The sequence below is a fragment of the Vipera ursinii genome, assembly GCF_947247035.1.
Source record: "Vipera ursinii genome assembly, chromosome: 1".
NCBI lineage: Eukaryota > Metazoa > Chordata > Lepidosauria > Squamata > Viperidae > Vipera > Vipera ursinii.
In genome coordinates, this window is record NC_139512.1 from 342714081 (window position 1) to 342735246 (window position 21166).

The window sequence follows — 21166 nt, forward strand, 5'->3', positions numbered from 1 at the left end:
ACCCATGCCATGTAGGGCTTTGTAAGTCATTACTAACACCTTGAATCTCACCCGGAGGGCAACCGGCAGCCAATGCAGCTCACGGAGCAAAGGTGTAGCATGGGAGTATCGGGAAACCCCCAGCACAACTCGCGCGGCTGCATTTTGCACCAGTTGGAGCCTCCGAGTGGACTTCAAGGGCAGCCCCATGTAGAGAGCATTACAGTAGTCTAGACGAGAAGTCACGAGCGCATGAGTGACTGTACGCAAGGCATCCCGGTCTAGATAGGTTCGCAACTGGCACACCAGGCGAACCTGGGCAAAGGCCCCCCTAGTCACAGCTCCGATATGCTCTTCTAAAGAGAGCTGTGAATCTAGAAGGACCCCCAAGTTGCGCGCTCTATCTACGGAATAATCGGAATTTCCCGGGATGCCGGCACAAACAGCCACTCAGTCTTGTCAGGGTTGAGTCGAAGCCTGTTCCTCCCCATCCAGAGCCGGACCACCTCCAGGCAGCGGGACATCACGTCGAGGGCATCACTGGGGTGGTTTGGGGTCAAAATAAAAAGCTGGGTATCATCAGCATATTGATGATACCCAACTCCAAAACCACGAATGATCTCACCCAGCGGCTTCATATAGATGTTGAACAGGAGAGGCGAGAGAACCGATCCCTGAGGAACTCCACAAATGCGAGGTCTCAAGATCGATCTCTGCCCCCCTGATCTAAATGGTCACAAAATAAAGGGAAACTTTTTAGAACATATATTCAACCAAATTAAAATAATTAACTGCTGACTATTGTAGAACTGCACTAGTGCCATCTCATGGGGGAATATGGGATTATAAATTATGTACTTTCAGTCCTTAATGCTTGTAATAAAAAGACATAATGCAAGCTGTTCTGTCTGTCTGTCTGTCCCCTTTTACAATACAGTGGAATCACTCCTGTTTTTAGCAAGATAGCAGACATCAAGATAGCAGACAAGCTTGGCAATGAACCTCAACTTCCAGAATTCCTCAGTCATGCAAGCCACACAAGTAAAACAAGATCTAATTTGATGTATAATGAGGGCTACAAAGGATTGCAGGAGAATCTGTTCCTCTTTCTCCCTACTGGAAATCTAGTGTGGTTTTCAGAACTTCAGTTTCTACAGTTTGGCAAGGGGATGCTAAGATAAAATCAAAAAGGAACAAGGACATCTACCTTGGTGTTTGGTTCTAATTGACGAGGACTCAGAGTGGTTTAACAATGAACGAGTTTATTGAATACACAAAGTCAACTGTCAACTGTCAAATGTTGCAACCCTTTTATAGAGAAAGCCTTTGAACTGTAACCAATCAATGGAGACTCTTTTCCCGCTCCTAGGTTGTGGCGTCCAATGAATGCACCTTAATTTCCCGCTCTGAACCTTGCTAAGCTGCAATGTGTTTGCAATCTCTTACTTGCCATGTTAATAACTATTTACATACACAACACCCCTTACCCCCCAGTTGATGTTATTTCTTTACAAAATCCTTTAGGTATTTTGGTGGCCTATGTATTCTAGAAGGGTATCTGTTACTTTGGCTGCTAGGGACCCCTCTTCCTGGTTGACTGCTTGGCAGCTTGTCACTGCTGGGCCTGGGCTCTGGGTTGCTGGCTACAGATGTGCTGTCTTGTGTATTAGTTTGTGTTTGTAATTCAGTGGTCACTGGCCTACTCCGCAGGGGTATTTCCCATTCAATTTGACTGAATTGTTGTTGTTGGGTACGAGGGAATGAGTCATTTTGCCCCTCCTCTACGCCACTCTCTGGCCTGTTGTTATCTGTACTGTTTCCCCCTACTATGCTTTGGTCCCCCTCAACTGGCACACAACCACTAGATCTTTTCCTCATCTGGTCTACGTGTCTTTTACAGATCCTGTTGCCTTCCCCCTCAATAGTGTACGACAGGGGACCTAAGATTTCAGTCACCACCCCTGGAATCCATTTGTCCCCTTGGGCATAGTTTCTGGCCCAGATCAAATCCCCCACTTTAAATGTTCTGTTAGGAATGTCTAATTCAATGTTTGTTTGCAGTCTGTCAGGGTGCAATCTGTCCAATTTGGTGGATAATCTCCTGCCCCACCTCATTTCAGCTGGACTTTTCCCTGTAGCAGAACATGGGGTCGTGTGCTGAGCCAACAAGAACTCTGCCAGTCTCTGATGCCAGTCACCTCGAATAATTCTTTTTAAAGCGTCCTTCGTGGTCCTCACATTTCTTTCAGCCAATCCGTTGGTGGAGGGGTGGAAGGGTGCTGAAGTCTTGTGCTTAATCGAGTTGGCCTTGAGGAAATCCTGAAATTCAATAGATGTGAATTGTGGCCCATTATCAGACACAATTAAATCCGGCAACCCGTGAGTGGCAAAGAGGCCCCTTAATGCCTGTATGGTTCTGCCTGAAGTTACTGAACTGACCGGTACTACCTCTAGCCATCTAGAGTAGCTGTCAACCACTACTAGGAACGTTAACCCTTGGAAGGGTCCAGCAAAGTCGATATGAATCCTGGACCAAGGATTCCTAGCTTGTTCCCATTTATGTGTGCGGATATGTTGTTGTTCAGGCCTGGAACGTTGGCACAGATGGCAATTGGCAACACATTCCTCAATGTCGTTGTCCAGTCCTGGCCACCACAAGTGACTCCTAGCCAACGCCTTCATCCTTACTATTCCAGGATGTCCCTCATGCAATTCTAGTAGAATAGCTGATTTGTGGATTCCTGGAATAACTACATGAGTTCCCCAGAGTAAGCATCCCAAATGAACTGACAGTTCATCTTTCCTTCTGAAATATGGACTGTATATTTCGTCTGGTTTGGTGTTAGGCCAACCGCTCATGACCCAGGCCATTACTCTCCTTAAGGTGAGGTCCTTATTGGTTGCCTCAGCAATGTCTTTTGCAGTTAAGGGCAAATCAGGAATGTCCTGTAGGGACATTATTTGTCCCACTGGGGCAGGGTCCTCCTCTGTTGTGCTTAGGGGCAATCTGCTAAGAGCGTCTGCATGACCCATGTCCTTACCTGGTCTGTATTGGAGGGAAAATGAGTATGCTGAGAGGAAAATGGACCACCTCAGCATCCTGGGTGACATAATTTGGGGAGTCTGTTTATCTGTGGTAAACAGTCCCAGCAAGGGTTTGTGGTCCGTTAGTATAGTAAAGTTCCTACCATACAGGTAGTCGTGGAACTTTTTAACTCCTGCCACTATGGCTAATGCCTCCCTGTCTATTTGCGCATAGTTCCGCTCTGCCTTGGTTAGTGTGCGGGAGTAGTATGCAATGGGTCTTTGTATTCCTTGGTTGTCTAAGTGGCTGATCACAGCCCCTACGCCATATGGCGAAGCATCGCACGCCAGGTAGATTGGTTTGTTTTCTATAAAGTGGGTTACAGTTGAATTACTGGAAAGGATGTCTTTTAAAGTTTGGAAACTCGCTTTGTGCTTGTTCTGCCATTGCCAAGGGGTCTTCTTATCTAAGAGTCTGTGTAAGGGTTCTGCAATGGCAGCCTTATGTGGCACAAATGTGTGGTAAAAATTTACCAAGCCAAGGAAGGCCTGTAGTTCCGCCTTGTTCCTTGGTTCTGGGGCCCCTTTGATTGCTTTAATTTTTTCAGGGGTAGGGTGGATTCCACTTTTGTCAATCCTGAACCCCAAAAAATCAGTGGATTTAACCCCTATGCTACACTTTTCCTTCTTTAGTTTCAATCCAGCCTTCCTAAATCTACCCAGTACCTGTTCCAGCCGCTCTACTAACATTCCTTCATCCCTTCCAGCTATTAGGACATCATCGAAGTAAGGGCATACTCCAGGTATGCCCTTTAAGGTCCTCTCCATCACTTCTTGGAAGATGCCTGGAGCTGCTGCAATTCCAAATTGCAGTCTGTGAACTCGGAACGCCCCCTTGTGGGTAACGATCGTCTGTGCCTCTGCAGCCTCTTTAGAAACAGTCAACTGTAAGTACGCATGCGCCAAGTCTAGCTTGGCGAAAATGGCGGCGTCCTGGATCGTGGCGAGGACCTGCTTCACCGTCGGGACCGGGTAAGCATGCTTTTTCATTCCAATGTTGAGGGTGGCTTTGTAGTCAGCGCAGATTCTCACATCCCCATTGGGTTTGAGGGGTGTGACAATCGGCGTTTCCCACAAACCGCCCTCAACAGGTTCTAATACTCCTTGGCCTACAAGCCGGTCGAGCTCGGCCTCGATTTTTCCCTTTAAGGCGAAAGGTACCCTTCGGGCCTTAAGCCTGATTGGTTTTACTGAGGGGTCTAGGTTGAAGTTAATGGGGGGCCCTTTGTACTTGCCCAGTGATCCATCGAATACGTCTGCAAATTCATTGCAGACGGATTCGAGGGTCTTATTTTTAATCACTGAATTTATTCCCCCAATCCAAATTCCCAGGGCAGGGAACCAATTAAGTCCGATTAAGCTAGTCCTATTCCCCTCTGTAACTATTAGATCTAAGACCCCCTTGAACCCCTTAAATTTTACACTAAGGCTGGTCTTCCCTTTTACTTTTATTGGACTTTTTTGAAAGTCCGATAATTGAATATTTGTTGGACTAAGTGGAATTCTTTTTCCACTTATTTGTTCAATTCTCTCAAGGGTTTCAGTGGAAATTATCGACACTGAAGCCCCTGAGTCGATTTCCATTCTGCAAGGGACCCCTTGCAGAAGGACTGTGATTTTTAATTTTCCATCCGGAAAATTGTGACCACTTCCCGGCCTTCTCCTATTGATTCGCGCCACCTCCCCTCGAATTGGAATTTTAACCCGGTTTTTAGGGGTCTCCTTGCCACTAGCATTAGGGGTTACCTTACCCTCAGGCCACACATCGACTTCGTTCAGACGGTTGTCGCGAGCGCGGTTTCTGCAGATGGCCTGGATGTGGCCGGTCTTGCCGCATGCCCTGCACTTGGCGGTACGGAATCGGCAGGATGCGCGGGGATGGTTGCCGCCGCAGCTGCCGCATCGGTTCTGGCTATCGTTGTCGCGCGGTCTGGTTGCGGTGTCCCGCCACGGTCGTTGTGCCCCGGTCGGTTGTCTTTGCGGAGTTGCGGGTTGTTGACGGCGGCCAGGTTCGGGCCCCTCACTTCTGGGTTGTCTAGGTGCCATCTTTCCAAATCGCCTGGAGACTTCGGCGATCTCTTCCTCCCACTGCTGGTCCACCTCCCCGCAGTCCACATAGCCCGCTTGGTTGATCTCGGGCGCTGCTGCCATGCTACTGCGGGGGGGGGGTCGCGATACCCGGTTGACTCGTAAGTTAGAAGTTCGTCGAGCACTTCCTGCAAAGCGCCGGTGGGTTTGGCGATTATTCTGTTTTGTAGTTGTTCATCACGCAAGCCCAGTACTACTCTGTCCCGAATTCTTATTTCTAAATTATCGTATTTACATCGTACTGCGGCTTCCCTGACGGCAGCGACAAATTTTTGTATGGACTCTCCCGGTCTCTGATTCCTCTTTTCGAAGATGCGCCGCCAAAAGAGTTCGGACCTTCGGGGTGTAAAGTGGACCTTTAATTTAGCGAGGAGGTCGGCATAAGGCACGCTAGAGACTGGTTGCGGTTGACACAGTCCGACAGCGACTCTGTAGACCGGTGTGCCGCAGATCGTCAATAATGCCGCCGCTTTTTTACGGTCATCTGTGATTCCGTTCACTAACAGGAACCCTTCGACTTGACCGATGTATTCTTCCCAATCTTCGGGGAAGTTTGGGTCGAATTCCTTCAATGACCCTATTTGCGCCATTCGGAGAATTTTTTTCTTATTCTGCCGCGGCCGCTCGGTTGACTGTGACTCGCTCTGAATTTGCCGCCTTTCGCGACAATTCCGCCAATTCTCTGGTCTTCTGTCAATCCCATCCTCGTCGCCAGTTGTTTGGTTCTAATTGACGAGGACTCAGAGTGGTTTAACAATGAACGAGTTTATTGAATACACAAAGTCAACTGTCAACTGTCAAATGTTGCAACCCTTTTATAGAGAAAGCCTTTGAACTGTAACCAATCAATGGAGACTCTTTTCCCGCTCCTAGGTTGTGGCGTCCAATGAATGCACCTTAATTTCCCGCTCTGAACCTTGCTAAGCTGCAATGTGTTTGCAATCTCTTACTTGCCATGTTAATAACTATTTACATACACAACACTTGGCATCTACCTCAGTCAATGCATTACCAGGCAAAGGCAAACCAGGACCAGATTAAACTCTGTGTAAATTCTAGACATTTCTGTTTTGTATGCCATCCCTTCAAGATGAGCCAGGTCAGGAAGCAGACATCAGAAATGGACTTTACAGGGCATAACAACAGAATCTGAAGGTCTGACAAAATTTTTCTCTCCTCTTATACAAGAGAAGCAAAGTGAGGCAGCCTCATCTTTTTCATTCATTCTCTCCTTCAGGGCTAAACTGATATTAACGTAACAGCTCTTGGATTGTGCAAATTGTATGATGCACTGCTGCTCTACTTCACAGGTATCAAACTCACGATGTAACATGATGTGTCATGATGTATCGTGACTTTTTTCCCATTGCCGGCCATGGGTTGGGTGCAGTTTTGGTGTGAAGGATATGGCCCGTGGGCCGGCAGTTTAACACTGACGATGTGACAGATTTGTGGATTTGGCTATAAACTACAGACAGTTGCACAAAATAGGAAATGATTTATTGATAGAACTGGCCCTGATTTCAGCATAGATAATTCAAGTGACAGATTCCAATGATTGTTTCCCATCACTGATCAATTTATTCTAGAGATGCACATGCAACAATAGCCAATTTAGTTTCCTTGTAGATAAACAGGTATTTATTAATTTCCCATTATTCCCATACTTGTAAACAAAATAAACAGGGACAGATAGGCTCACACCCAAATATCTGACAAATTGAATAGAACATCCTTTTGAATGCTTATTTGGACACAAATTGTGGAACAAGCACTCTAAAATAGCTTTAAAAAAAACTTCTGTGGCAGTTTGCACATTACACAATTGGTTTTGTTTATTCTGCACAAAAATTAATTTATTGCAGGCAAAAATGAAATCATAGACAGTATGATATCACATATTTGCCTACTGCAGTTCACCATAATCAAAGCATAGGCACAGGCACTCATTCGAGAGATTTAAACTTTAAATCCTAAATCTTTTCCGCCTGTTTTTTCTAAGTCAACAGTCCATGTGGTAGGCAGCTACATATGCTAACATAATGATTCTCTTATATCTGTAAACTACAGGATCCTGTCTTACCAATTTCAAAGCTCCTATCAAGTGAACAAATTCAGTAAGTAAATACACGAATAAAATATATATTAGACGCGTGGTAAATATAACTTAATTCTATGTGGACAAGTGTGTTTACTAAACAGGGTAATGTTTAGAACAGGGGTCTTCAAACTCGGCCCTTTTATGACTCATGGACTTCAACTCCCAGAATTCCTCAGCCAGGCATGCTGGCTGAGGAATTCTGGGAGTTGAAGTCCACGAGTCATAAAAGGGCCGAGTTTGAAGACCCCTGGTTTAGAAGCTGGTTGGATTATCCCAACATGCAATTATTAGCGTTCTCGTTGTCACACCTATAAATAAGATGAGACGCTCAGAATAAACAGAATTACAAGAAACCAGCGCAGCCGTGAGGAACCCTGGGAAACCCCTCCCGACGGCACCGCTTTCCATTCGCCCCAGGCGAGACACGGCCTCTTCAGGTTTCCCGCCCTCATTAATATTAAAGACGCCTCGTGACTCCCTCTTCCTATTGGAGCAAGAGTATAGTAGGGGGGAAGAGGAGGGGACGTTACTATGCCCGCCCTCTTCCGCCTCCACACGCGAAACCTGTGGGACCGTCGCCCTCCGTGACGTCATCGGTCGGGGCCGCGGCCTTTTGCACAAGGGGAGTTGAAACTTGGGAGTAGGATGGCGGCGGGGCCGACGCGGCCCCCTCGGCCCCGGAAGGAGCCGCAGCCGCTGGTCATTCCCCGGAGTGCAGCAGACGAGCAGCGCCTCAAGCTAGAGAGACTAATGAGGAATCCGGTGAGGGGGCGGGGTATGTGTTGGTGGGCGTGGCTATCTGCCCCTTGGCTCTCCCCAGGTTGAGAAATGAGACCCGGCTGCTCTAATCCCGCGGCTGAGGGCGCTTGGTTCCCTGTTATAATCATCGAACTGCATGTGCTGAAGAGCCAGATTTCCCTCCCACGTTATCCTGATCGGTCCCGGTTTTTTCCTCAAGTTTCTGACTTGGTATGCTCTCCTTCAGATACTTCTGTTAGGTCCCTGCGTAGGAGGGTTAAATGCTTTCCCTTCCTCAGCATGAGGATTAGTGTCACTACATTCTGCCCATTTCGCGGCTGGTTGGTGGAATATAGGATTGGGTCTATCAAGGCAGTCTGATTTTTTTTTATTAAAGAGTTTTACAAAAACAAAATTTTACAATATATCCCCAAATCCCTCCCACCCCAAACCCCCCCACTTCCCAGAGCTAAATACAGGATTATAGTTACAATAATCATATTCTAAATAAGAATTGCATAATATACAATTAACCAAATTCATAATGCGCTTTAACTCTCTTTTAACATAACTACAAACAACGTACCAATAACAATATCCCACTAAAATCTACTCATAGGCTAAATGGAACTTTTTAGTCCCATATTTGTTTTGAATATAATTTATACATCCATCAGGCAGTCTGATGTTTATACACTCAGTATTATGATATTTTGAATCCGCAAGTGTGTAATAATAATTAAATAATAATAATAATAATAATAATAATAATAATAATAATAATAATAATAATAATAATAATAAAGTTGGAAGTGACCTTGGAGGTCATCTAGTCCAACCCCCTGCTCAGGCAGGAAACCCTATACCATTTCAGACAAATGGCTGGCCAGTCTCTTCTTAAAAACATCCAGTGTTGGAGCATTCACCACTTCTGGAGGCAGGTTGTTCCATTGATTAATTGTTCTAACTGTCAGGAAGTTTCTCCTTAGTTGTAGGTTGCTTCTCTCCTTGACTAGTTTCCATCCGTTGCTTCTTGTCCTGCTTAGTTAAGCACGGAATATCTGCATGGGTTCAAATTAGTCGTGATTTCTCTCCACTGTTAAAATCTCTGTGCATTTTAATAGCTCTAAATAATTACTCCCTCCGGAAGTATCAGAGTGTTGCTTATGTTTCACTGCAGGATAAGACGGTTCCAATTCCTGAAAAGCTGAATGAATGGGCACCCCGCCCACCTCCAGAATTTGTCAGAGATGTTATGGGTAAGTTGTGGGTTTTTTTAAAGTAGTTTCTTGGTTTTTCTTCATTACTTTGAGAGAAAAGGGGGGAAAACAGACTGGAGTTTTGAAGAGCAAAATTGATGGTGTCAAGGAAAAGTTTGAAACTTGTTTCAGAGGCAGTTTTTGGCCCCATTTTGCACTTTGTTAACAAACTCAGACTCACTAAATTTCTCTGATCCATGGATGTTATTGTAGTGAGATACTTACAACTCTGCATCTCCTGATTCTTAAATAATGTTTCAATTTTATAACTATAAATGGAGAAATTTTGAAGAATTACTTATACCTCTGTGTGTTGTGAGAAATTATAGAGAGAATCTGAGATTTTGGTGGCCAGGGATGTGAATTTATAGTATGGTTTTAACAAGGAGCTGCTTTCTCAAAATCTTGCTCTTTATTTAAAACAAAGGTAAAGTAATTTTTATGACATAGATCAGGCATGTCAAACTTGCGATGTCACCTGATGTCGTGCAATGTATCAGGACTTTTTCCCCATTGCTGCCTGCACAGCCAAAGATATTTGCTGAATAAAATGACTGGGGCTTTGTGACTGGGGCTTTGCTTTGCATGATTTACTTCAATGCTTCGCGTAATTGATCTTCATACCTAACAAATGTAGGATAAGTTATCAAAATAATTTATGAAATGTGTGAGTTTACATTATTTAATGTACAGTCCTCTTACTTGTGACAAAACTTAAAACGTTTTCCATTGGTCCTAGGGCAGGGGTGTCAAACTCAATTTCATTGAGGGCCGCATCAGCATTGCGGTTGCCCTCAGGGGGCCGGGTGGGTATGGCATGGGTGGGCGTGGCCTACTGGGTGGGCGTGGCCAGCTCTACATCGTTGGTATCAAGGGTGCCTATGGGGGCCTGGGCAGGAGTGGGACAGATCTGAGGGTCTCTGGCAGAAGGAGGGTCTCTGGGCCAGGGCCAAGGCAGTGGGGGCCGTTCCCTCACTGTTTCCAGGATGGCTTCGCGGGCCACATGAAACCACTTCGCGGGCCGGATCCGGCCTCCGGGCCTTGTGTTTGACATGTCTGTCCTAGGGAATATTAACAGCTTTTCTCAAGGCAAAGAGTATTATTATAACAAACTAAGGAACATAACTGATCACGTTTGCCCTTTCTAGCTAGAAGGGGGATAGGAAGGGTAGAGCAGAGAAGGGAGGGAAAAGTTTTTCTAAATGTGCACAGAAGTTCATACTGAGCTGGTATTAGCAAAATGAAAAATCACTCATATTTGCATTTGCATTTGTAATTTTTGATAATGTAGCATATGCTTCATAGAAGCTCTTGTGTGTAAAGGTCATAAGATTCACATGACTGTTTTATTCAGTCTCTTAATTTCAAATTCATGAAATGTAATGAATTTATTTTTTTAAGTTGCCATGGGGATTACTGTAGGTGGTACTGAACATGGGAACATTTACCATTGGGTAGTGGGACCTAGCAAGCAGAGTGATCATACAAGTGATCCTAGGCAGGATTTTATTTTTTTTTCCTCCTGAATTTTGAGCTCTTTCATAGTTTTGATTATATTTGGTCTATTATACTGGGGTTATATTGAAATTTTCATATTTTTCCTGTGTCAAAATGGTGTTAAACCGCATCACTGCTTCTTGGCAGTTAGATTTGGGGTAAGCTATGTGGATTGAAATAAAATCTTTACTTGTTGTTTCTTCTAAATGGTAACAACTTTCCAAAAATTTAAAGATAGACTTTACCCAAATCTGCTATTTGGGACCCTTAAACAGTTGGAGATTGAGATGCTTCAGCCCCATATATTTTTGCCTCTCCTTTTTTGACAGGTTCCAGTGCTGGGGCTGGAAGTGGGGAATTTCATGTCTATCGACATCTTCGGCGGCGGGAATATCAGAGGCAAGATTTTATGGATGCCATGGCTGAGAAGGTAAAGTGACTTTCCCTCAAAAGCTTTGATATTGATTACCTCGAGAAACCTTGCTGTTCTGTAAAACTACAAAGTGATCTACTTTCTCCCATCTCTCCCCTCTTTGATCTTCTCCAATGCTCAGGCAGGTACTTGTACCTTTCTTTCTCCTTCATTTTCCTTTGTTTGCTCTTTTCTTCCCATCATATTAACTAATTTTTTCCCCTTTTCATGTATTAAACTTATAAACTAATTATTTCCTGGATACTCATCTTCTGACTGCAGGGCGATCAAACCGGTCAGTCCTAGAGGAGATCAACCCTGACTGCTCTTTAGAAGGCCAGATCCTGAAGTTGAAACTCAAATACTTTGGCCACCTAATGAGAAGGAAGGACTCACTGGAGAAGAGCCTAATGCTGGGAAAGATTGAGGGCAATAGAAGAAGGGGACGACAGAGAATGAGGTGGCTGGATGGAGTCACTGAAGCAGTAGGCGTGAGCTTAGATGGACTCCAGAAGATGGTAGAGGACAGGAAGGCCTGGAGGAACATGGTCTATAGGGCTGCGATGGGTCGGACATGACTTCGCAGCTAACAGCAACAACAACAATATCTTCTGAGTGTGCAGAAAAATACAGTTCCTTATTTTTTTGATGACCATGTTATATAACACGTGCGGCCTTCTGTTCCCAATGCATCCAGCTATGTGTCTGGGAAGTCCAGAACCAGGACATGAATCAATAACATCCTCCTGTTCTTGGCTCTGTTGCGGTAGCTGACAGACTGACTGTCTTCAGCGCAAGAGACAGAAAAAATGAGAAAAAGAATGAAGTAGTAGTTGTCTGAATAATATATTTTTACAATTTTAGATTTAATTTATTGCATCTATTTCTTTTGTTTCTAGCAAAAATTAGATGAAGAATATCAGAAGAAGCTTGAGAAGAACAAGATGGTTGCAGAAGAACAGACAGCCAAACGTAGAAAGAAGCGGTAAGATCAAGCTGTTCTTGGTGGCCAATACAGAAACTGTAAAGGGCTTCTATATTAGCCATAGCAGAACTATTTTTTAATCCAGTTTAATTTTCCCCTTTAATAAATTTAATAACTAAATTTGATCTCACGTACTCTCATTAGTTTCTGCATTGCCCTAATTTGAGGGAGATGCCTTATTTCATGCTTGTCTTTTCTTTATTTTTGACCAGGGGTATGAGTTTCTTAAGTTCCAAATAAATCATTGCTCATCTCCTTCATTTAAAATTAGTAATGAAAATGAAAATGTTAGGAAAAAACAAAACCAAACCATGAGAATGTGAGAACAAAAAAAATGATCAAAATACTGTTTTTAAAATTGTGAAAAGGTAAATACTATTTGTTGTTAGTTGCGAAGTCGTGTCTGACCCATCGCGACCCTATAGACAATGTTCCTCCAGGCCTTCCTGTCCTCTACCATCTTCTGTAGTCCATTTAAGCTCACGCCTACTGCTTCAGTGACTCCATCCAGCCACCTCATTCTCTGTCGTCCCCTTCTTCTATTGCCCTCGATCTTTCCCAGCATCAGGCTCTTCTCCAGTGAGTCCTTCCTTCTCATTAGGTGGCCAAAGTATTTGAGTTTTAGCTTCAGGATCTGGCCTTCTAAAGAGCAGTCAGGGTTGATCTCCTCTAGGACTGACCAGTTTGATCGCCTTGCACTCCAAGGGACTCGCAGGAGTCTTCTCCAGCACCATAGTTCAAAGGCTTCAATTCTTAGGCGCTCAGCATTTCTTATGGTCCAGCTTTCACTGCCATACATTGCAACTGGGAAGACCATAGCCTTGACTATACACACTTTTGTTGACAGGGTGATGTCTCTGCTTTTTAGTGTGCTGTCTAGATTTGCCATAGCTTTCCTCCCCAGGAGCAAGCGTCTTTTAATTTCTTGGCTACAGTCCCCATCTGCAGTGATCTTGGAGCCCAGGAAAATAAAATCTGTCACTACCTCCATTTCTTCCCCATCTATTTGCCAGGAATTGAGAGGGCCAGATGCCATGATCTTGGTTTTCTTAATGTTTAGTTTCAACCCAAGTTTTGCACTCTCCTTCTTCACTCGCAACAAGAGGCTCTTTAGTTCCTCTTCACTTTCTGCCATTAGAGTGGTATCATCTGCATATCTTAGTTTGTTGATATTTCTTCTGGAAACCTTAATTCCAACTTTTGATTCATCTAGCCCTGCCTTTCTCATGATGTGCTCTGCATATAAGTTAAATAGGCAAGGCGACAGTATACAGCCTTGCCAGACTCCTTCACCAATTTTGAACCAATCAGTGGTTCCGTGTCCAGTTCTCACTGTTGCTTCTTGGCCTGCATATAGGTTTCTCAAGAGACAAATAAGATGGTCTGGTATGCCCATCTCTTTAAGGACTTGCCACAGTTTGTTATGATCCACACAATCAAAGGCTTTAGCATAGTCAATGAAGCAGAAGTAGATGTTTTTCTGGAACTCTCTAGCTTTCTCCATGATCCAGTGTATGTTAGCAATTTGATCTCTAGTTCCTCTGCCTCTTCGAAATCCTGCCTGTACTTCTGGTAGTTCTCGATCCACATACTGCTGGAGTCTAGCTTGTAGAATTTTAAGCATAACTTTACTAGCATGAGAAATGAGTGCAATGGTGCGATAGTTTGAACATTCTTTGGCACTGCCTTTCTTTGGAATTGGAATGTAAACTGATCTTTTCCAATCCTGTGGCCACTGTTGAGTTTTCTAAATTTGCTGGCAAATTGAGTGTAGCACTTTTACTGCATCGTCTTTTAAGATTTTGAATAGCTCAGCTGGAATACTGTCACCTCCACTAGCTTTGTTGTTGCTCAGCTTTTCTAAGGTCCACTTCACTTCACATTCTAGGATGTCTGGCTCAAGGTCAGTGACCAATTCATTGTGATTATCAGGGACATTAAGCTCATTCTTATATAGTTCTTCTGTGTAATTTTGCCACCTCTTCTTAATCTCTTCTGCCTCTGTTAGGTCCCTGCCATTTTGGTCCTTTATCATGCCCATTTTTGCATGAAATGTTCCCTTCATCTCTCCAATTTTCTTGAAAAGATCTCTGGTCCTCCCTATTCTATTGTTTTTTTTTCTATTTCTTTGCATTGTTCATTTAAGAAGGCATTCTTATCTCTTCTAGCTATTCTTTGAAATTCTGCATTTAATTGGGCATATCTTTCTTTTTCTCCCTTGCCTTTCGCTTCTCTCCTTTCCTCAGCTATTTGCAAAGCTTCCTCAGACAGCCATTTTGCTTTCTTGCATTTCTTTTTCTTTGGGATGGTTTTGGTTGCTACCTGTTGTACAATGTTGCAAACCTCTGTCCATAGTTCTTCAGGCACTCTGTCTATCAGATCTAATTCCTTAAATCTATTTGTCACCTCTACTGTATATTGAACAGGGATATGGTTTAATTCATACCTGACTGGCCTAGCGCTTTTCCCTACTTTCTTTAATTTAAGCCTAAACTTTGCAACAAGAAGCTCATGGTCTGAGCCACAGTCAGCTCCTGGTCTTGTTTTTACTGACTGTATAGAGCTTCTCCATCTTTGGCTGCAGAGCATATAGTCAATCTGATTTCTGTGTTGACCGTCTGGTGATGTCCATGTGTAAAGCCGTCTCTTGGGTTGTTGGTAAAGAGTGTTTGCTATGACCATCGTATTCTCTTGACAAAATTCTATCAGCCTGTGCCCTGCTTCATTTTGTACTCCAAGGCCAAACTTGCCTATTATTCCAGTTATCTTTTGGCTTCCTACTTTAGCATTCCAATCTCCCATGATGATAAGGACAACATTTTTGGGTGTTAGTTCTATAAGGTGCTGTAGGGCTTCATAGAACTGATCAATTTCATCCTCTTCAGCACTGGTGGTTGGGGCATAGACTTGGACTACTGTGATGTTGAATGGTTTGCCTTGGATTCGAACTGAGATCATTCTGTCATTTTGAGGGTTGTATCCCAGTATTGCTTTTCCTACTTTTTTATTGACTATGAAGGCTACTCCATTTCTTCTGAGGGATTCTTGCCCGCAGTAGTATACCTGATGGTCATCTGAATTAAATTCGCCCATTCCTGTCCATTTTAGTTCGCTGATACCTAAGATGTCGATGTTTAGTCTTGTCATCTCTTGTTTGACCACGTCCAGCTTTCCTTGATTCGTGGATCTTACATTCCAGGTTCCTATGGAGAAAGAATCTTTACAGCATCAGGCTTTCCTTTCACCACCAGACATATCCACAGCTGAGCGTCCTTTCGGCTTTGGCCCAGTCGCTTCATTCTTTCTGGCGCTGCTAGTACTAGCCCTCTGCTCTTCCCCAATAGCATATTGGACGTCTTCCGACCTGAGGGGCTCATCTTCCAGCGTCATATCGTTTTGCCTTTTGGTACTGTCCATAGGGTTTTCATGGCAAAGATACTGGAGTGGTTTGCCATTTCCTTCTCCAGTGGGTCACGTTTTGTCAGAACTCTCTGCTATGACCTTTCCGTCTTGGGTGGCCCTGCACGGCATAGCTCATAGCTTCATTGAATTACGCAAGCCCCTTCGCCACGACAAGGCAGTAATCCATGAAGGATTATAAATACTATATTTGGGTATTATGTTTAATATGAATTGTATGTTATTTCAAAACAATTATGTTAAAACATAAAGTCAAATTAAGGACATGCTAACGAGAGAAATTACTGTTATAATTGTGGAGAATTTCTATGATAAAATGAGTATGGGTTAGAATGATATATTTGTTTTAAACAATACCTATTGGACAAATGATATGCCATTTAAGCAATGGCAGAAAGATACATCTTTGTATGGCAAGGGAAAAAGGCAAGGATTAAATAGAAAGTGCTCTAAAATGCAAAGGCACAAGGAGGATTGGAACTGATTTGAAACCGTATTTTGAAACTTTCTCCTAGTTTGGATAAAGGAGTGGATGCTGCTGAGAAAAAAGAGAGAATAAAGAGAAAGAGAAAGGCATGGCTGAAAGTTTTGATGGCATGGATTTCTATGATACAATAAAGTTCAATGTTGTTTTTAAAAATCAGTATAATAGAGGTGCCTTGTTGAGAATATAAATTTGGATATAAATCTAAATTGTGCCCAAAAATGCCTTCATCAGTCTCAATCTAAGAAGCATTTTATAGGAAACAGCTGACAAAGTGAGATAGTTAACCTACTGAGAGTTGTTAAATGATGATAACTTTATTGTCACTTTGAATGTACACCAATCGGCATACATCAAAATGAAATTTCGTTGCATACAACTCTCAAAGGGTCACCACCTCCGATATACAGTATACTCCTTGTTCGTGGCCCGCTCAAATTTCACATTATTCATTTTAGTCTCTAGGGAGTGAACGATGGCAATCAGGACAGATGGAAATGGGGCTCCATGTGGATTAGCCCTCAAATTCGCTTGTATTCTGACAACCTCGCCTTCTTTCCTTTTTGTGATCCTGACTCTTCCACCTTTTCCTTAAAGAGGCCTTGCTTCTTTTCGCCCCTAGAGCACGCTGCCGCCGCCACCAACTCCTCCAAAAGCCTCTCTCTCTCTTCCTCTGGGCCTGCCGGCCGCCTCATCCAGTTCCTTCGCTCCATAAGCTCCAGGTCCTCTCCTCCTCTGCCTTCTCTGGAAACAGCCCTGATTTGCAATAGAATCCATCACTGGGCCAGCAGTCAGATTTTGCTGCTGGTAGAACAAATTCAAACAGCGCCAATGACTTTTAACGGTCTCACCAACAGTTCCAAAACAACTAGAAACTTGCCAGGCCAGCAAAGATTGTTGGTCGTATGTCGTACCGTATGTTACCTTAGTTCTACCATGTTGCTCAAACACATTAAAATCTTCCTGATCATGTGGCCTATAGTCCTTACTATCCCTCCCAAAACTATTCGCCTTCAAGAGCCAATGCAGCCGCAGCCATTCCAGGCGCCGCCATCTGAGCTAAAGAATAGTTACAAGAATAAGGTGAAAATAAGATGAAATCAAGATCAATTGACTACAGAGGGATTTATTTTTCAATGGTTTTATATATGGTTAAAGAGAAAATTTTAAGGTAGATAAGGATGTTTAGAATTGGAACAGCACAAGACAGAATTTTAATTTGAAGTAGGTACAGATGATCATGTAATTGAAATGGAAGAAGTGAACATGTATGATGAAATGAGCTAAAAACTTTGGATATAATATACTGATGGAACAATGGAACAATGGGAAAATATGTGGCTGAAAGGACTGAAATTCACATTATACTGTCATTTAAAAGAAGTGATACAAATTCTGTGATGCAATTTATATATTTATCTGTAGGTGGCCACAGGTCTTTGCAAGCTGCTGGAAACAGTTCCCTAACTGCAGTTTATTTATAGCCCAGCTTTCCCACTCCAGCATCATGTACAGAATAAGATGAATAAGATAAACCGATTATGTTGGATTTTGGACCAGTGTGTGGAGAAGGCTTTTCTAATTACTAAAGAGTAAAAGAGATGGAAGAGAAAACATTTAAGAGCTATTTTCATCTACTTCTGTTAAATATAAATTTGTTTGAAGTATAAAAGTTTACATCTTTAGTAAGATTGGAGTTAAAAACTGCAAAGTTTGAAAAGAGGAGTTGTTTGTTTAATCAGTACTAATATCTCCTTTGCTTTCTTTGCAGACAGAAATTAAAAGAAAAGAAATTGCTGGCAAAGAAAAATAAACTTGAACAAAAGAATGAACATGCAGGTAAGTCAAAAAATTGTAATCTTGAGGTCAGCCTAGAAGAAAATATATTTTCTCAATCCCAGAAGTTCCATTTCTTTTCCAATTCAACAAAAGTGTATGTCTGCAGGAACAACATGTGCCACATACATTAGTGTGGATGTCTTTCAGAGTGACCTTCCGCAGCCAGGTTCCCTGTTCAGATAGTCTTCAACATGATTGTAATGGAGCTTGCCCAATACAGTTGCAAGTGGTGACAGTTGTTAAGCAAGATTGCCTCACTTAATACTCCATGCACTTCTCTCCCTGATGTGGTTACTAAATGGAGCAGGGGTGAGTGAGGCTGGGAGGCTTAGCACAGGTCCACGTCTGCATGTCTGGGGCTCCCAAGGCCTCATCCACTTCCTGACACACCCCATGATCCAATTCTTCCACAGCCCATGAGCCTGCTCCCCCTCCCTCACTGGGTCCCTGCAGGCCTTGGGTCTGCTTCCTACTCCACTGGGTCCCAAATCCTCCTCGTTTGCCTTTTGTAGATCTGAGCTCAGGAGATTGGGTTAAGGAAAGATGGGCAGGCCTTTATGTTGTTGAGCCACATGGTGTGATCCTAGAAGCAGCTGCCATTTTCCAAGAGACTGCACTGAATTGTGGCTATTCAGAAAATGGGGCCACTTCTGGAATTGAACCCCACGGCCTAGCAACAAAACCGCTTGCTTTGCTTTGGTAATGTGAAAGACATTCTCTTGCTAGGCTGCATGGTACACCTCTGGAAACAGCTTTGTTAGGAATTGTTGTGCAGAGGTCTCCTTGTGCTACCAAGGAGTTGCACAGACAAGGAATGGTACTGAGAGCAGTAAGAGTCACACAGTAACCACAAGAGTACACTGAGTTGTGAAAGCAGAAAGTACTTTACTTTTGAGGTGGTGTAAAAACAAAAATGCACGGTCAAAAAGAAAACAGTCCAGGTCATACACAATAGTAACAGTCCAAGGAGTATTCCAAATACAAAGTCTTCATACCGGTCCAGAGGTCAATACACAGTTCAGGTTTATCACAGTAGTAAACCATCAGTACAACAAAACAGTAATAGTAGAGAGAGCAGGGAATTCAGAGAGAGAGAGAAGCTACGTTCCTAGCTCCCTCTTATGGCCATGAGAACACTTACCCATCAGCCAATTAACATTAAAGTCACAACATCATAGTTTATATATTTTCAACCCAACTATGTAGGCTATCACCATATGCCTAACAAGCCTCTATTTTCAAAATGGCCTCTCAGACAATGGTAGCTGCTTCCATTTCTCTCAATGAAGGAAAGAAGGCAAATTGATCGTGGAAATATAGTTCTATTAAGGTTGTAAGAAGTGCAGTTCATGTTTGTATTGTAGTAAACAGGCTTGAAACAGTGGAAGGAAAAGATTTTCCATTATATGAAAAGTAGGCTGTTCATTCACACAAGAAGAGCATACCTTACATAATGTTGTACAGTGGTGGAGCTGGGGAGATAGGATAGTCTCATCCTTCTGCGGGTATAGCAAGGGGGAAAATAACAGTTCTTTATTAACTCATCCTTCCCTAACCTGATGCCCTTGGAAGAGCTGGGACTAACTCCCAGAACTCTGGCTGCCAGATGGGGGGAGAGAACTTGACTACATCCATTCCTGCCAACTTGAGGAAGAAAAACTAATCCCATTTGATAAAGACTGGGGACCAAATCTAAGAAGTCTGCAGAGGTTTCCAGTATTTTTACATTATTATTTATTCAGTTTCTACCCTTCCCATCTCAAGTGATTCTTGATGGTTTACAGCAACATAATAAAACTATGTAAACAAGTGGATAAAAATACAGATTAAAAACAAAGTTAAGAACAAGTAAAAACTTACAAGTTAAAACTAAAAATTAAAGTTAAAAAATTCAGAGGCAGTGGAAGTACGCTCAAGCCACTGCCATCCCCAGGGTGGCATCATAATCTTAGACCCCCATGGTAACTGGTAGAATAGTCTTCTTTTCTTCATTCAGATGCTTCTGAATGTAAAATTGGGCTTGCTTCTGATGATAATGAATGCCAGTATACTAAACTTTCATTACTTTAACCAGACCTTCTTTTTATATTTGTGTTTTGCAGCTGCAGATTCTGATCATTCCCCTAAACAGCAGACCAGTGAAGAGGAGACTTCTGAGGAAGAAGAGAAAGATGATGTGAAGGAACCCAGCTTTGTAATGAAGAGATGATGGTCTTGCTGCTCTTACTGTAGTCGATAGCCAGCCAGCATCAAGGAACTGAATCGAACAAGAGGGTTTTTCTGCTCTTTTGGACTTGACTGGCATTGATATGGCCATGACAGTCCTGTAGAATATCTTGCTGGATCCAAATCAAATGAAAGTTGATTTCAGACTTTCTTGTATAACTGCTGTGCAGGGTTTCAGGGAAAAGCATCAGCATCATGTAACTCTAGTTCCTCTGCTATTGCTCCAAAGTGACATTTCTTTAGCAGCTTACGTCTTTAAAGTAGATCTCCTGAGAGACTTAAATATACAAAATGGAGTTATGTGACTGAAAAATGGACTTGACTTTGAGGCAGAAAATAGTTTCTTATTTCCTGCAGGGGAAAAATAATTTCTTGAGGAGTCTCTACTAAATTATCCTTTATTCCTTGCATTTCTGCTGCAAGATAAGATTTTCCAACAACTAAGAAGATCTACAGTAGTGTTTCACTTCAGAAGTGTGTGGTTCATTTTTATTATAAATATTTCTGAATAAAAAGAGGATATCCAAGTGTTTGTTTTCCTGCCTCTGAAGGATAAACACTGTGCATTTTATATGGACTTTTCATCCATGAATTTGCCTGCCAAAACATGTAGCCATTTAAGATAAATAGATCTTCCATATTCACTGCACTATACATTTGAGCACCTACTGTTAGGAAATACCAATTCTTGAGTATCTTAGGGTTATCTGTCTAAGTCTGGGAAACAAGATACTCAATAAAATATTTCATTCTCAGTTTTTAATTTTGGTATAATCTTTTAAGTGGGTCTTCCGTCTTGAAATACAGTTGCCACATTCCTACAGAGTGGTACAATCGGCTTTCTTCTGTTTTCTGGAGAAGAGAGATGTGTTTACATGGTCTGCCAAAATCAAAAATGATGTTTTCACCTAATGTGTGAGTTTTGCAGCTGAGGCCTATGCAAAAATAGGTGCTTCTCTGTGATTCCCATTTTACTTGATTCACCTACAAAATTGTAATATAAAAAAGTGATACTAATAATTTATAATAAAGACTTTAACTTTGCAACACAGCA

The 21166-nt window shown here is 42.7% G+C and overlaps 1 protein-coding gene across 4 annotated transcripts; it reads left to right on the forward strand.

Annotated features, from left to right (window-relative positions):
- The first annotated feature begins 7854 nt into the window (after nt 1-7854).
- PRKRIP1 (PRKR interacting protein 1) lies at nt 7855-21166 on the forward strand. Of its 4 annotated transcripts, none has more exons than XM_083349602.1 (7): nt 7855-8014; nt 9171-9249; nt 11076-11176; nt 12058-12143; nt 16079-16157; nt 17819-17886; nt 19989-21166. In XM_083349602.1, exons 1-6 carry the CDS (start codon nt 7898-7900, stop codon nt 17858-17860), a joined length of 504 nt encoding a protein of 167 aa, XP_083205728.1. In that variant the 5' UTR covers nt 7855-7897; the 3' UTR covers nt 17861-17886; nt 19989-21166. The 4 variants fall into 4 exon arrangements, with proteins under 4 accessions (XP_083205728.1, XP_083205726.1, XP_083205729.1 ...); XM_083349600.1 differs by having other exon boundaries at nt 17823-17886; XM_083349603.1 differs by having other exon boundaries at nt 16079-16136.